The sequence below is a fragment of the Alosa pseudoharengus genome, unplaced genomic scaffold (genome assembly GCF_046254945.1).
Source record: "Alosa pseudoharengus isolate Yale_2024_CS ecotype anadromous, Long Island Sound unplaced genomic scaffold, YU_APseudo_1.1 YU_APseudo_1.1_scf_3, whole genome shotgun sequence".
NCBI classification, from domain to species: Eukaryota; Metazoa; Chordata; class Actinopteri; order Clupeiformes; family Clupeidae; genus Alosa; species Alosa pseudoharengus.
In genome coordinates, this window is record NW_027468718.1 from 23575548 (window position 1) to 23593237 (window position 17690).

The 17690-nt window shown below is 43.3% G+C and overlaps 2 protein-coding genes across 2 annotated transcripts in view; both read left to right on the forward strand.

Moving 5' to 3' along the window:
- The window catches only part of LOC143100439 (E3 ubiquitin-protein ligase SH3RF3-like), a 99006-nt gene extending 93433 nt beyond the window's left edge, over positions 1 to 5573 (forward strand). The window contains exon 11 of the mRNA XM_076263624.1: positions 2093 to 5573. Within this exon, the coding sequence (XP_076119739.1) occupies positions 2093 to 2261 (169 nt within the window). The 3' untranslated portion in view covers positions 2262 to 5573. The remainder of the gene's footprint in view (positions 1 to 2092) is intronic.
- A 6370-nt stretch (positions 5574 to 11943) lies between these two features.
- sowahca (sosondowah ankyrin repeat domain family Ca) lies at positions 11944 to 13110 on the forward strand. The gene has a single exon (XM_076262794.1). The coding sequence runs from the start codon at positions 11944 to 11946 to the stop codon at positions 13108 to 13110; it is 1167 nt and encodes a 388-aa protein (XP_076118909.1).
- The last annotated feature ends 4580 nt before the right edge of the window (positions 13111 to 17690 follow it).

Below are 17690 nucleotides of genomic sequence, written 5' to 3' on the forward strand. Positions count from 1 at the left end.
ATTGCCCAGTGATTTTGTTGCAAATGAAAGCAGACTGTGAAACATGAGCTCCTTGGAATGAGGTGTGTTTACGTCTGTAGCGCTGGCTTTGTCTACGAGAGCGGCTGGGTGCTGCTGTCCTTCCTGTCTCTGTGCCCCTAATGGTGAGTAATCACCCCGTCCCTCGGCTCCTCAACATCGGCCCAGGAAACAAGCGTAGCTGTCCCGCCTGGCCTTGTGGCCCCGCCCAGTGGTGTTACTCAGCGCTGATGTCTGGGCAGCAGACGCGTCACTCGCAATCTCTTATCTCTGCTGCGCCGGAGCGTACCGGAGCAAATCCATCTGCATGCAAAGAGGTGTGATAAGGCTGCGCCCTTTCCCCAGGGAGAGGTCACCCTGCTGCCATGGAGGAGTTATTGTCCCGTGGGCTCCAGCCTCGCTGATAAGACCCGAGCATCTCTGCCGCTGCTGGAACATGTGCAGGACTCAGGTGCTCTGGCCTGCAGGAGAGTGCACCTCTGGGCACCGAGAGATCACACACATTCCCAGCCGTGGCCTTCCGCCTCCCGAGAGCCCCTTCGGCAATGACCGCCATCAGTCTTGGGCGAGAGCCCGGAGGCAGGCCGCACCCTCAGTGGACTCATACGTTCTGGGCTACTGCCCCTCAGCCCCAAGCTCGCCTGTCGCACAGCGACCCCCCCCCCACCACCACCACCACCCCCGCTGCCTCCGTGATTCACCGTCGCTATAAAAACCGGCCATCGATTTTCTGCGCTCTTCCAAAATCGTGTCGTCAAACTGGGCTTAGGGCTGCGCTGCAAATAATATCGCCACGATTTTTGCAAGGGTAGCAGTAGACACGTTCGCGTGTAATTACAGGGCCAAAATCCATGCTGCTTCCCAGGAAAATCAATGCTGAGAGCACACACAATCAAATATGTTTGTTCCCCAGGGATGGCGGCCCACTTGTGAAAAGAAGGCTTTCTGAACATTGCCATTGTTGCTTTCAGAGTCATCATTTTATGAATATCTAAATGAAAATGACACATATATGCAGATCATTCAAGAAAGCGTAGCCCAGAGGATGCTGTAGAGGGCATATACCATGCATACAGAAAGCCTCATTACTCATAAGAGCTCTAACTGAAATCTTCTTCTCCGTCCTCGTCTAGTGAAGCTTGTGTTGTTGGCACGGTGTGGTGAGGTGGATGTGCTTATCTCTGAGTTAGGATTCAGCCCTCCTATGACACACCCAGGACTCCCAGGACGAGAGAAGCAGACAATGACACATCCGCCAAGTTCCGGCAGTTGCTTAGAATATAGAATGTTGTGCAATGCCTTGCACCACCTGGGACCCATCACAGTCCCATATAAGGGGAGAGGCAACTACTGTACACACACACACACACACACACACACAAACATACACACACATGCATATTCACACACAGTCTGGTGCAATCTGAAACCACACACACACACACACACACACACAAACAAACACACACACACACACATACATACACAGTCTGGTGCAATCTGAAACCACACAGACACACACACACACACACACACACAGACATAGGCAAATACACACACACACTCACACAAACAAACATACACACACATACAGTATACGCACACATATACACACCCAGTGTGGCGCAATCTGAAACAGTTTGGAGACGGAGGGGGGGGGGGGGGGGGATGGGGAGCGCATCAGCCAGACTTCAGCTGAATTGTGAAATGTGTCTTACCTCCGCTGCTCCCTGGCTTTACCTCCAGCCCTCCCAACAAGGGATGATCCTGTCACCTTTCATGTCTGCGCCTGCAGATGCGGCCCATAAATCCGGCTCATCAAAGGGGCCCGCGTGTGCTTCCGCTGGCTCGGCCCAGCTCATCCTCCACCCCGGCCTCTCCCGCGCACACACCCCCGTAAATCAGCCGCCGCTCTGCCCATTTGATGTGGCTTTTCCATGCATATGCATCCCAGATCACCGGGGCGGAGCACTTCCTGTGTGTGCGCGTCCCCAACCTGTCCAGGTGTTGCGGCCAGTGCTCACGCTGTCTCCTCCCTTCTTTCTCTCTCTCTCTCCCTCTCGTGTCTCCACAGGTACCGGGTGGTGGTGCCCTACCCACCGCAGAGCGAGGCGGAGATCGAGTTGAAAGAGGGCGACATCGTCTTCGTGCACAAGAAGCGGGAGGACGGCTGGTACAAAGGCACGCTGCAGCGCACGGGCCGCACCGGCCTCTTCCCCGGCAGCTTTGTGGAGATCTTCTGAGAGCGCGGTGGCTCCGGAGGATTGACCACCACCGGCTTCACCCTGCGGTGGTGGTTAGTGGGGGGTGGTGGTGGTGGTGGTGCTGGGTGAAGAGGATCTTTTCTGAACAGGCACCTCCAGGGACAGCCTCAGAAAGGTGCCTTTTTTTACAGAAGCCCACTGAAGTGGTGCAGTGAAAGAGCCGCCATTCGTGATCGTGGGGACCTCTCTGACAACAGCGCAGCAAGCACAGGCAGAGATCATCATGCACCAACGTGAACAGAACACAACAGAACAGCAGCGAATTCAGCTCCTGGTGAAGACCCAGGTGCCAGAGAAGCACCACCACAGCAGACAGACCAGTCCCTCACTGCCATAGTCATCTGTGACATGTCTCTCCCACGCGCTCTCTCCACCTGAAAGCACAGCAAAGGCCAGCTGGCAGAAGCCTTCTTGGTGTGAGGTCATGTAGGAGAGAGAGCACACACATGTGGTAACACACACACACACACACACACACACATACACACACACACACACAACCTCCAGAACTCCTCAGTTCAGTGAAGCCAGGCTCAAGCAGTGCCTTCCATCTCTGCCAACACCAGAACCAGCCTCTGACTGAGCCACAGCCCTGGATGCAGGGCCCACCCAGCTTGTGTTCATGTAACGGAGCGTTGCTCCTCCTCTCTTACTCCTCTTGAAGCAGCTGCTGTGTGCTTGTTGGAACCCCCACACCCCCCACCCCACACTACTCCCCCAACACACATATAGAGACACACACACACACACACACACGCACACACACACACACACACACACACACACAGGCACAGGCACACGCACACACCCCTTGCATGGGTCTTTGTTGAGTTCAGATCTACAGAGTTGTGAAGCCTACCACATCCACAGAATATTCCCTGTGCCCTTATTTCAGTCATCAAAAGTGCTCAACTGGGTAATTGTTATCACCCTAATAAAAAAAAAAGTCCTTGCACTCCAGTTTTTTTAATAATATCATGACAAATAGTTCCCAGCACAGCAACTCTGATAAGACAACCAAAGGAGAGGTGGAAACCACACAGACTGATTGTGATTGTGATTGTGAAGGGGTCACCTTTGGTAATAGAACTGATGACAGTTATTCTCTTGGGAGGTCGGAGCAACGGGAAGAGTTCCACTGTCTCTCTTTCTTTCTGACTGAAGTGAGCTAAGCAGTTGTGTGACAAGTCATCCTGTTCTTACCTGCCTCAGTGTGTTCCCCCACTTCTACTTCTCATGACATTTCTTAAAGAGCTGATGAATTTAAATGTGCGGCTTTTTGTATGGCTACTGTAGTGTTATGGTCAGTGGGTAATTTAACATGATTTTTTACCATTTTGACGAGTAAGTGTTTTACTCTATACATGAATTTCCATGTACCTGTACTAAATGTGTCTTATGGATACAATGAAATGCTAAATGTTTTTGGTTTGGTTACGTTTTGTGTTATTGTGTAGCAAAAGTCCCCCTCCCATGCTTGTTCTAAAAGCGTGAGTTAATGGATTCCCCTCTGATCCACTTCCCCCAAGATGGCTTGAAAACCTGTTGCACCTGCGACCGCAGCATTGAACTGCACAGACTAGGAAACTAGCACTCCATCAGAGGCTGTGAGGAGAAAGCTTTTGCCAATGTTTTCAGTGTGGAAGCAGCTGGAACTCAAAGCACATAATTACTTTTCTAGGCAAACAGCCACATTGCTTCGCTAAGGGAGGCCAGCAAGATTGTCGAAAGAGCTGTTTTTTTGTTGTTGTTTTTTTTTGTTGTTGCCTGAAACCACGCTGTCCAGTAGCAGAGCCAACAGCTAGGTTAGAGTGAATGGGACACCTAAGGTCCCAAAACACACACACACACACACACACACACACACACACACACACACACACACACACACACACACACACACACACACACACACACACGTGTGGGTACACTGTCGGCTCACGCCCCAAAAGAACCAAACCAGACAAAGCACAACCTTTAGAGGTTTAGATCTTTTAAAAGATGGACTGCATTTGGGACAGTATGTCAGACTGTACATGCGTCACAGAGGAAGGCTTCTTCGAATGGACTAAAAATATAGTATAGAGCACAGTAGGGAAAAAAGGAGGCCCAGTGTAATCTCCATAATCACGTTGGCAATCTCACTGGGATTGGTGTCAACCCACAGTGGATTGTGGAAACTGTTGGGGGATTTGTCACTTAACGCAGCGATTGGGGGATTGACAGAGATTACGGCCCATTGGAAAATCAAAAGCATAGAGATTAAGACCATCCCCATCCTCATCACCCTCTCGGCCACGAGAGCAGATAGCACATGGGAGGAGTGTTCCTTCCCCCCTCGCGCATCCATTTCTAGATCTTTCTATTGAAGGAAATATCAGCAGTGATGATTGATCCCCTTCTCCAGGGACAGAGGCGGCGGTGGTTCCCCGTGTGGAACTGATCCCCCTCGCCCATTCTTCATCATTAGAGTTATCAGTGCCAGCACATCACAGCACACTCCCCCCCCCCCCCCCCCGTCAGGGACCTCCGGGGGATGGGTCAGGAAGTGGAGGCAGGTGGAGAAAGGTGAGGAGAGATTTATGGTTCCTCATGAAAAAGACTAGCCATCTCAGCCAACCCCCTCCTCTTCCCCTCCCTCAGCCTCAGCCCACAGTGTAGGCCATTCTTCATGCCTCTCCTCAATCTGTGGTGCTGTCCTCATCGCCATCCTCGTATTGCCTTGGATCAAGTGAACAAAAACAATGCAGTGGTGTTATGGTTGTAAAGCAACTGTGTACAGTTGTGTTTCTCCTTGTGTATGTTTGGTTTGAAATGTCAATATTTCAAGAACATCAAGGTTGTTTTTTCCCTGTGAATCATGTGAATTTAGGAGGGTGTGGTCTCTGGGCGAGAAGCACAAGTCCATATCCATGTTGGAGATGCAGCATTCTCTTGATGCCTGAGATAGGTGGACAGGATATTGCAACTGTCCTCCATCTTGGTGTCACTATTCTCCAACATTCTCATGGATCTGAGTTCAGTGCAAGGTGTTCGACCTTTCTGACGAGAACATGTGTACCACTGAATAGTGAAAAGAGTTTTTTTCTCAAGAGGATTTTTGTCAAGCATGGAAAGTCATGCATAATTATTAAGAGGAGTTTTACATTGCTACAATGAAAAAGAAGTATAAATATATAAATATATATTGTGAATACATATTTATGGGCCATTGGTAATGAGTTGAGATATTGAGGAATATTTCCTCTGCTCATGGTAACCTGCATTGGATTCATTTACATTTTGTCTTGTATTAACTACATGTGGTTTGTTTGGTTTTTCATGTGAAGTGCATTTAAGCAATAAATGCCTTTGTTTTAAAATAAACTGTTTGCTTTTCTTGAGTTTTAATTATTACTTGACCAATTATGAAAATGTGTCCAGGCGTATTGTATTCTATCCTATAATATCAGCAGGTTTGGTCATCAGTTTGGGCTGTGTCTAGTGAGGTACATTGGTAAGGTGAGTGTTTAGGTGAGCTCACCTCCACACACACAAATTCTGGCACAAATAGAGTCCATCGCCTCTACTCCCCCGCATTGACCTTTGCTTCACAGCATTCGGCCCCAGTGTCTGGCCATCACCACTGGCTCAGGGCTGCCATGGCTGCATCAGGCTCTCTTAATCGGTATTAGTGACGTCCAGTGCCAGAGTGCGCTGAAATGCCATCTTGTCACCACGTCCACACAATGGCTGCTCCTCCTCTGATGGCGATGCATATGAGCCTGGGTCACATTTATCATATGGTGTCTCACACACATAGCAAAGGTTGTTTTTTGTCTATCTTTTGTGTGCCATTTCTACGTCTGTCCATATTTGAAGTATTATATTCAGATGCCCAAGACCATTGGTGTTTTGTAATTGGGAATTCAGATCCTCTGACTTAGGGGAAAATCCACATAAATGACAGACCAATTTCCTTTGCCAAACATTGCTGTGTAGAAGAATCACTCCAGAAGGCTGTCAACCAAGGACAATCTAAATGCAAATGCCAGTGATTATTTCCAGGGTCCCTGTCAGGCAGAGAGGTTATTTGGAATAGAAAAGGTGTGTGCCTTCGCTCGTTTGTTTAAAATTCTTGGCAGGATGGCGGTAACACCTAGTGTTCAGGGACAGGACGGTAAACTGCCCGTGTTGTTTTTGATATTCTATGATGGGGAAATTGTACCAGCAATACATTCTGAAGTCAATTCAGCACTGTGCCCCTCTGGGAGAAAGCAGCAGGCATGAAGTCATCCAGACCATGATCCATTCCCCCAGGCTCCAGAAATGTCTGACTCTATTTGTGAGAGATTTGTCTCAGGTACCTGTCCGATAGCCTAGGATATTGCCCTGCACCAGTGGATATTGATTGAAATTTAAGGGCATCTCCCTGAGACTTCTCAAGACAGTTTTTGAAGCTGTCCATAACTTGAGAGGGCAGACTGCTCAGTGAAAGGCAATGCCTTTCAGAGCCAGAGAACTATAAGCTTTAACAAGTCAGGGCTTTTTTTGACAAGGTCATATGAGAGATAATGTTGATTAACAGAAGCTTTGATTCCAAAAATGGGACATTTAGGCTTTTCTTGAATAAAAGAGAGTACAGGCTGCCAGAAAGTCAAACACTTCCTGTCAACATTTAACTTCAGTGAGAGGAGGTGATCCCTTGTCTGACATGAATAGAAAACAGAGCAAGGTATGACCACAGTTTATAAGTCAAAGAGTGGAATGCACGCACATCTCCAAATTTAAACAGGTGCTGGGTAAAAGGCTTAGCCGACAATTGAAAAATAAAAAGATACCCGCACACTGTTTCTATCAGCTCCCAGAGTGGTTTATTAGTACAACGTTTCGACCAGAGGTCTTCGTCAGGTATGACGAAGACCTGACGAAGACCTCTGGTCAAAACGTTGTACTAATAAACCACTCTGGGAGCTGATAGAAACAGTGTGCGGGTATCTTTTTATTTTTCAAATGACCACAGTTTATACCAAAAACGAATTGCAAACAATGACAGAATCGCATGCTATCTTTCCAGTTATTGAGAATGCTACTGTATCTCTTTGTTACACCAATGTTGAAATTGCAGAGGGACCAGTGGCCTCTCACATAAACACCCAGAACAGAAAAGGTGCACCTGAGGTCAATGCGTACACATAAGCTAGTGAAATTTACATCACTTCACAAAGCTACTGTGACATTTTTTCATTACTCTGCTTCCTACACAATCAGGTAACCTTCTCTCTCTCTCTCTCTCTCTTTCTCTCTCTCTCTCTTTCCTGCTAGTTTCCCTGGCAACCAGTCTCAGAATCTGGTGTGTTTTTATCTAGATTGTGTATTTTATTAGGGCCTGATTACAAGATAGCTGGTAGCATTGGGCGAAGGACCAAATGAAATAAGGCAATTATTCAGAAAAGCAGCCTGCTTGTTAGAGTTTGAGGTACCTAGAATATAGGTCATGTGTTTTTGATACAAGCATCATTTATACATTGGTGCCATCTAGTGGTGCCTTGTATGTTATCCCGATATTGGATATAATCTGATTCAGTAGCCTACTGGTATGGTATGCTAATTGAAGAGTTGTAATTACTGCAATCTATTTATTCTTCCATATACTACTGTTGCACAATAAATATAACAATCATATAACTAAATTCACAATATTCTTTCTCTAATGTAAATTGGGAGACTCATCAACAACACCCAGCTACCATGGGCACCAACATAACTGGACACACAGTTTGTAAGGGCTTGTTGGAATTTCTTGAAACAACTTCACATCATTGATAGGCCTACATCTGAAATTAGTATCATGTTAAATGAATGTCCAGTTTGGCACACTTAACTGTAACTTTGCTTTCTCTATAGCGTCAAACACATGTATGAATATTTAGCATAATTTATATATGGAATTCCAGTGAGTGTGTGTGTGTGTGTGTGTGTGTGTGTGTGTGTGTGTGTGTGTGTGTGTGTGTGTTTTCAGAATTCCACCTGTATCTCCTCCATCTCCAAAACTGGTGCCACACACAGACACAAATGAAATAGGTTCATAAGGCATTCTGAAAAGGCTTAAATAATAATGATAACTGAACTAAATATCATGTCAATATCATGAGTTAATATTGTCTGCAAATGGTTATCTGCAGCAGTAGTTACCAGGGCTTAAAGTGTTCAGGCACTGTGCCTGAATTCAGCTGTGGGCTGGGCTGTTAAAGATTTGAAAATAGTTAATATGCGTATTCACCTTACTGTATTCCGCCATGCCCATTTTAGAAATGTATTTTCTTGTGCCTTGTGTTCAATGTTCCGGTCGGCTAGTTCCGTCTAGTTAGCTTCATTGGTATAACACAGCAGAAGAGGATGGAGAGGCTAACTTGGGAGGAAATAAAAAATGCCATCAGGAGGTCAGATGGCAAGATTGTACTTCGCCACCCAAGGTGGAGATATCTCAGCACCGTATCAATACCATACTGTGTTCTCCTAACTTTAGATAGGAAAGGTGTATCACTAAAATCCTAAATAAACGTCCCTAACATTCCTAGGATGACCCATAACATATGATGTCAATCATCTCAATAGAACTCTGCTATCTCAATGTATCACAATGGATGTATTGCTCAATGGGAAGTTCAAACACAAAGCAGACAAAGATGGTGCTCCCCCTGTGTATTCGTGGAATAAGGTGGAAAAAACTATGACATCTTCAAAAATGTTTGATAAAACTTCAGGCTCAGAAATGTTCTTCGCTTTAAGCCCTGAGTTACACAGGGCCAGTGTGGACTCTCTACGGGACTTTTCTGCTGAGCTTCATCCTCAGATTTAGGGGATTTCATGTTGCTTTGAAAAGCTTGGAAATCTAAAGAATGTCTCATTAAACGAGGTTAAGTCAACAGTTCACACAACTGGCTCCACAACAGTAAGGCAGGGGGCAGGGAGAGTAGAGAATTAACATCAGCAGTCTTGGAATTGCATCAACAGAATTCTCCAAATGTACAGTAGCCCAAACTCTAGGATGGAAAGCTATCAGAGACAAATTCAAATTTGAAGCCTTTCATGCACTAATCTCTTGGAAAATTAAACATGTTTAAGAGTCCCTAAAAAAACACAATTAGTAGCTGTAATGTCAGTAACTGACAACTATTGGTTGATCCAACATCTTTACTACCAATAAGAAATGAATATTATAAGAAATTAATAACTTAAAGTATAAAAACTGCTTGTCCACAGTGTGGCTTTGGGTACCTGACTGTAAAAGAGGCTCATCCCCTCCAGTTCAAAGGCAGCAGAGCTCAGTGTGAACCTGGAAGACACACACAGACCAAGGATGCAGTTTCACACCAGCAAACCCTTTCACAAATGAACAAGGGCTCACATTGGAATTCCTACAGAATTACAATTACCTCTGCCTTAAAACCGAGACTGTTGGATCACTCCAAAAGCTCAGGAACACAAATGCTGTAAGCTGCTTATCTGCTACCTATTTTCTGTTGTTTAGTCCACTTCAGAACTTGGACTAATTTAAGCTTTACTTGTCCTGTAGGCTCAAAATGGAACATTTCAGCCCTCCAAAGTAATGTGGAAAGTGCACAGCTGAAATTCTAATATTGGAATGTATAATATGAAAAACAACCATTCGTATTGGGTATTCTAAGGTTTGGTTCAATGCTGCCATGAAATGTATAGAGATTTGCATTTGTAATTTAATGTAAGATGCAAGCGTTCGCATAATACAGTTTATAGAGCGCTGATAGTGGTTTCTTATGGCTTTCAGAAAGTGTCAGGTCTTTGACACTATCAGAGTCATATGCGAGTTTTGAAGATACAGAGGTCCAAAAACGGAGGACCCCCAATAAGCACACACCCTAAAATTAAGTTTACTACCCTAAGCCTTCAACACTGGCCATAAGCTAGCTGTATTCATTACACTTTCCCATACAGACATTTGTTTTGTTTGTGTATTGACATTGATTGACATTTAGTGACATGTTTGCTTCAGTTTGAATTTTAGGTTTAATTTGGGTGAAAGCCTAATTTAGTAGCCTATAGCCTATTCAATGCAGCATATTCTGTCAATTTAAGTTTATGAAAGGCAATGGTTCATCATTTTTCTCTGTATTGATAGACTTACTCCCTAACACTTCCCATATCCACCATCACTTTCTTCTCACTGTTGTTTTCTCCTAATCCTGTCCGAAATCTGCTCCCTTCCCAGAAGCTTTGATTGATGCTGTCTTTTCATTTTTTGTCTATGAGTTTTTATGAAAATGAAATCAAATTCTGCTCAGCAGGTCCAGGGACAAATTGTTGAGGAAAAACATAGTAACAATAGGCTACAAGATCTCTCCACTACAAGTTAAAGCAATGACCGATAACACCAGTGATAAGATTAGACAGGCCTATCTTTTTGACATTGTACTGCTGTTTACTGTTCTGAAGTACTGTTATTTTAAAGCAACTTATCTCTGACTTTTTCTTTTTTACCTTGGGGAAAAATACTGATGTCTGGAGCTCAGTGACCTCAATGGTGCGTAGGCTACGGCCATGGACACAATGTTGACACTTATGACGAATTCTAAAATAATGCATTGTCCCCCTGTTGCAGAGCAGTGGTATTTTCCCCCATCACGACCCCGCCTCTCCAAAGATCTGCTGACATCTGAGGCAAGTGCAAGGCTTTGGTTACCATTTTGGCTCTGTACTGAATAAAAGGTTCCATTCGTAGGTCGTATGGGGATCCAAAATGAACGGCCATGCAAATACGGTTTCACCAACAAGGCGCTAGTTGCTAGGATGCGATGGACATTGTTACTGTTGCGACCCCTATCTGACGCATTTGCCTTGCATGCATACTCCCTTGAATGGATAACCTACTTCTGACCGTAGAAGGTGGAATGCTGTCATTTGCATCAACGAAAAGTAGGCTATTAGGCTAATATATGGCAACCACTGGCAGTATACAATACGTGAAAAGACCTTTGCGTCTCGTTTGATCTGCTTAACCATGGCGTCTGAATGCACCCAAGAGGCTGTTTTGCGTTACCTAATTGAAAAAGGAGGGAGAGTAAAAAATAGAGAACTGATTGACCATTTCAAAGTAACTGTTTCCCTTGATCCTACGACAAAAACGACGTTCAAGGAGGCATTAAAACGTTTTGTGGATAATGTCGCTTTTGTCAAGCAGGAAAATGGAGAAAAATTCGTCTGCTTGAAGAAAAAATACAGAGAGGGGGGGATGCAAACAGTCGTGAGAGATGATGGAGAATGCAATGGAAATGGTCTCCCTGCTGATGTGATTTGTCCATCCGAGCGGAATGAAAGCAGTCACATCAATGGTGCTACACATGACCTCGACAACGGTAATGAACCCTCGCCATTGGGAAAACTCTCTGAAAATTGTGTACAGAATAGAACGTCGAATTTGAATATGACTTTAGGTCTGCCCTCTATGGAAAACGATGGTCGTTTTAGCTCGACTGTCAACGACGTTGCAGATAAAAAAGTATCTGATGTTCATTTCGAAACCAGGGATAAAGTGTCCGGTGCAGAAGATGAAAAAACAGAGGACATTTCACATATCGCTTTGAATGAAGGTAAACGTTTAATTACGCACGACTCCACAACATCAGAAAATGTGAAATTAGATATGACTGTAAATGTTAGACCTGTAAATGAACTAACTGTCACTGAATTGGAAGATGGAACAACTGAGGAGACAGCTGCCATTCGTCAAGTTCAGTCATCTCCCAACCCCGACACCGCTAACGAAATTGATACTGAATCAGCTGTTATCAAAGGACCGACAATTTCTGTAGTTAATCGCTGTCGGACCTCAAGAGGCTCTCAACGAAGTTTGCTTGCGCTTTCAGAAGACGGGATGAATGAGGCTGTGTTTGATTTGGTGAATAGTGGTGATAGTAACACCCCAAAAAGCAGCAGAAAGAACTTTATTGAACTAATGATGAGCAGCTCACCCCAAGTCCGCCGCACCCTTGTCCACAGAAACTCACAAAGTAACATTGCTGTAAGGAACAGGGAGTCAATAAGAAGCGAGGGAGACACAGCCTCCCTGCTTTCCTCAGCAGATGAGGACTGCACAGCAGTGATGCTGGACCCTCTGGAACATGAGTGGATGATGTGTGCATCTGATGGACAGTGGGAGAGCCTTCAACAGCTCCTGGTCTGTGATCCAAATCTGGTTACAAAGAGAGACTTTGTGACAGGATTCACTTGTCTGCACTGGGCAGCAAAGCAAGGCAAACAAGAGCTCCTTGCCAAGCTGGTCAGTTTCGCAAAAGAGCATGACATTCCAGTCAATATTAATGCACGCTCCAGTGCCGGTTACACTCCTCTGCACCTTGCAGCCATGCACAGTCATGTTGAAGCAATGAAATTGCTTGTGGGTGCCTTTGATGCTGATGTCGAGGTGAGAGATTACAGTGGCAAAAAAGCCTCCCAGTACCTCAGCAGTAGTGTGGCAGGGGACATCAAAGACATTATCGGGGCGTCTAGTGACTCAGATGTAGAGAATGCAGAGAGTGGCGCCGGACGATGGAGGTTGCCTAAAGTTCTGCCATCCAACTTGAACCCACTCAGGCTGCTTAATCACCCTGATGATGCACAGGGTGAGAATGCGGCCGCAGTGAAGCCCAGATCTCTCTATAGAAAAGCCTCCATAGGCAGAATCAAGCTGAACAGAAGCCGCTTCAAGACCCAGATTGTTCATAGCACATCATTCAGAGAAACGGATGAAGGAGAGGGGTCCCTGAAGAGTCCAGTGAAAACCAGACCTGTGTCAAACCTCTTTGGATGAACTGATAGACCCCAGCCTTGCGGTTACAATGCCTTAACATGAAGTTGATGGCATGCGCTCAATTATTGATCACCTGATGGATTAAATTAGTGAAAATCCCACTCATTTTAACCTACTAGTATACTGTATGTCACAATGTTGTATTTTTCCCAAATGAATCCCTTTGGTCTGCTAATGCACAGGAGTATTTATCCAAATTGATTTAAACCTAGTAAATGTGTGATCAATGCCTTGTGATGCATTTTAAGGAACAGTTGACGAGTAAAAGGCTGCACTTGCCACTTTTTTATGAACTTGTGAATGAGCCAAGTAATTCATATTAATGTTATGTGAAGACATTCATCCCATTTGATAATCACTTACATGAAGTAGGTTCAGTCTCTCAGCCACTATGCAGTATCTTTTTTACTATAATTTTGCACTACTTTTGTGTGGTTTTGTACAACTGTAAATACAGTTTTCATGTGGGCATGCACTGTATGCACGAGTCTAAACGTTCATCCTGGAGTGCATTTAAAGCTGCTTGTTCGGAACCCCTTGCATTTAACTCAAATTTCCCTGCATATTGTGTCGAGCTTAAAGCAGAAATGCATCTGGTTGACATCCGTCCGTCTTGAGAGATGATGGGGTCTCTGCACTTAGATCAGTGTTTTGATGAGTTGCAGCGCCTGAGGCCTGATGCTGCTTCAGGTGAAAGCAGCATCAGGCCGAGGGTGAGAATGCTGGTGGGTGCCTTTGATGCTGTGCCGAGTTGGTCCTCTGCTGTCTGCGTTTTCTCCTCTCTTCCCACTGCTCCTCTCTCCGCCTTTCCCAACATTCAGTTTGTAAAATGCTCTGCTGTTGCAAAGTTGTACTGGACCGACACAAGCCAGTTTGGTAAAAACCTCATTCATGCTGATTTATGCTGCTACTTCTTGTCTGTAAAAGTCAAATGTCTTTTCCTAAGGATTCTAACCAAGCAATATAGTATTTATGATACTGTAATCCTTTATTTGTGGTGGTTTGTACATGGCCAGTTTTAGAAGATATTAACCTTCAGTTATTGTGTCTGTTGGTGGAAACTGGTGATAGACCTCACCTGATCTGTGCGACAAATGAAGCCATTTTGCCTGACCTCAAATCCATTCCCTTTATTTTATTGAATAAATAAATATATATGTGAAACTATACTCTGCAGCATCAGTGTAAATCATTGCAGCATCATAGGGCTGCTTTCGGTTTGTCAACAATTATGTCAATCACCAATTTTTTCGCCTAATATTTTGGTAATCGATTGATTGGTTTGAGTCAGTTTTTGGGTTGTTTCACCATCAGCACTTGTCATTATCCACATACATCCACATATCTGTGTACCTCAAAATATGTGATTATGTCCAATAACTGTATGTTATTAATGTCTAGACTTAACAGCACCCTATACAATTGTGGGAAAAAGTGATTTTTGTTTTCATTTAAAGGGACACCAGGCAAGCCTGATGCTTTTTCTCTACGAAACTCCCCCTCGCTCGGTCTGAAGCTCTTTTCCTTTTCTTTGCGTCTTCCGTCAAGGGTTTTCGCTGCTTCTTCACCGGCTCTGCCATTATACACACGTTTGCAACAATCTCTAGCGTTTCGTTAGCCTGCCTCTGTGCCGTAAACTGATCCTGTGCAAGTGGGATATTCTTCCTACAGGCAGTAGGGGCAGGCGAGAGAGCTTTCATTCGCCCCGTAATGAGTCATTTAACCATATACCGACTTACGAAGATGATTAATTAACACAAAAACGTTGCCTGGTGTCCCTTTAACAGTCATTTTCATCCTGAAATTGATGTTTTAACTCATCATATTACCAAAATTGTACTATGGGCAGAAAACTGGACCATACAAGGCCATTCTGTATGTACAATTTGATGACGGAAATAAGTTTAGAAATATACATGTAGATGACCAAGTTTAACTTACTTGCAGTAACAATTAATTTTCCATTTAAACATTTTTGTCCACTTCAAAACATACTCAATAAATATACGCTATAAAAAGTAGATATATGAAGATGAAACTTGCTTAACCAGTCCAATTATGTAAACACAAAGAACAATAATAAGCACTTCAAATCATTTATTCAAATATGTAACCTATACTGATGGCGAAAAACTACATGTTTTTTAGATGTCCACTCCAACACCTATAGCATTGGAAGTATAGCTAATAAGAATTGTCAATGACCAGTTGCCATGAAACAGTTCCTTCCTTCAATGAATGTAGACTAAATAAAAAGGTTTAATTTGAAGGCCTTGTCAAACAAAGTGCTTACTCTGATTGTGAAACTCTTTTAAAGAAAAATACTAAGAATTCTTTGATTGCAGCCTCTTACACATACACTTCTGGTGTACTTACTCCATGATAATAATCTTGTCTAGACAAAATAATGAATTTGAGGATGTAATCTTCGGCTTTGGGAAACACTGATCGACTAAACTTATCTTATCGAATATCTGAGAAAATCAACAGATTAATCGACAAAATAACTTGTCAGTTATGAGCTTCACCTTGCATGTATGTATGTGTGTGTGTGTCTGTCTGTCTGTGTGTATGTATGGGAAGAGGAACTGATGATGTTTAGAATGGAATCAAGGTAAGTAAAAAGTGATTTAATAAAAAATAAGTTTTGCACTGACTGAACATTAAACAATGCAATACATGAGGCCAACTGAGTCTGACATATCTCCTGACACTATTGTACTGAGAAGCTGAAAAGATCAGCTGTTCATTTATTTTAGTGGATGAATTATTAACACAATTAACTTTCTTTATCTCAAGTTACAACAAGGCTGAACATTGTATTGTTTATTTATTATTTAACGGATTTACCGGTAAGTATCAAATAAACATCCATTCTGCACCTGTTAGCCTACCTAAAGTGAATTAAGATCAGGATGGCCAAACCCCTGATGTGACAATCTGCTACAACACTTCTCTTTGTACTAGTAGTTTAGTGTTTCTTCATCAGCTTAATGTAATGACATGAAGCTGAATAAATGCCTTTTATCCTTTGTCTGCTATGTAAGACTCTCAAAACCATTTTTTAAAAATTGTTTTATAGGAATATTTGTGTGAGTGAGTATATATATATATATATATATATATATATATAAATGTGAATGAATATACAGTATACTCATTTCTGCTAAAAATGTTGCATTTTGACATTTTCACTTAGGGGTATACTCACTTTTATTGCCAGCGGTTTAGACATTAATGGCTGTGTGTTGAGTTATTTTGAGGGTACAGTAAATTTACACTCTTATAACTGTACACTGACTACTTTGTAACAAAGTGTAATTTCTTCAGTGTTGTCCCATTAAAAGATATAATAAAATATTTACAAAAAAATATATTAAGGAGTTAATATCCTTAGCTCCTTAACTATTATTACAATGGTATTACCACTAAATATAATGAAGGGAAACATTTGATCTCAAGAATATCAAATAATCCTACATTGTATGACACTTCAGTTGCATGAGTTTTGTATTGCATTGAATGAAGAATTTGTTGTATAATGACTTTTAGCCAGAGGCACACTGAACCTTCTTCCAGATGGTATTAGCTCAAAGCTTTGGTGGAGGGGGTGGGAGGCATCATGGATGATGAAGTTGGATTTTCTTTCCACTGCTTGTATAAAGATCAGATGGCTTTTTGTGGAATGCCTAGATCTTAACAGCTTGCCTATATCATATAGCCAGCTTTCTCTTGCATTTGGTTGGTAGGAAGCTGAAACAAGAGTGATGTTGAAAGCGATGACAGACTCTTTCAGTGACTGGTATACTCTGGATAGAATGTCCTGTCTCACTTCAAATCCTGCCTTCTGAGCAGACCCATGCACTGTTGGGCCTTTTTGTAAATTGTGTCAAATATAGGTGAAGGTGAGACGGTGGTCAATCAAAGTACCAAGGTAGGCTACTTGAAATTTTCAACCTGATCCACTCTTTCCAGTCTCAATGGTGTGGATAGTGGATGAGGAGTATCAAGCAGTCAGCCCCTATGGTAGGAATGTCTTGTGGAAAATCACTTATTTTCAGTATCTATTTTTTGTTTGATTTTGTGTGGGCAAAAAGTGTCTCAACTGTACTCAGTCTACAGTTCCTTGGTCTTGGTGGTGTTAAGCTCCAGTGAGCTTCTCTTGAACCAAAGTGCCATTTTGTTGACATAATGCTTGTAAGTGGACTGGGAGTTGTCACCAGTGAAGTTGGCCACCAAGGCCATGTCATCCGCATACTTAAATAGCTTGAATTCGTTGCTGCTTCAGGTGATCTCATTTGTATGGAGAATAGGACAGGTGACAACACACAGCCCTGAGGCACTCGGGTGTTTAAAATAGAATCTAGTGTTGGCTTACAGTAAACTTAGTGTTGGTTGGTTGAAAACAACACCACAGTAAAACCTTTTTTTCCCATGCCGCCACCTTCATAAATAGCTGACTTGAGCCATCATTAGCCTTTGCCACAAACTCTTTTCATTTTTCACTCAACAGACAGAAAATACTATTTTTCTGATGATCTTTCACTGTGCCTTTGAATTGCATATTTTATTTTAGGCCG

Excerpts from the sequence above, each read along its gene's own strand:
- sowahca (XM_076262794.1), top strand. The coding sequence starts at position 11,944 with ATGACTGTAAATGTTAGACCTGTAAATGAACTAACTGTCACTGAATTG.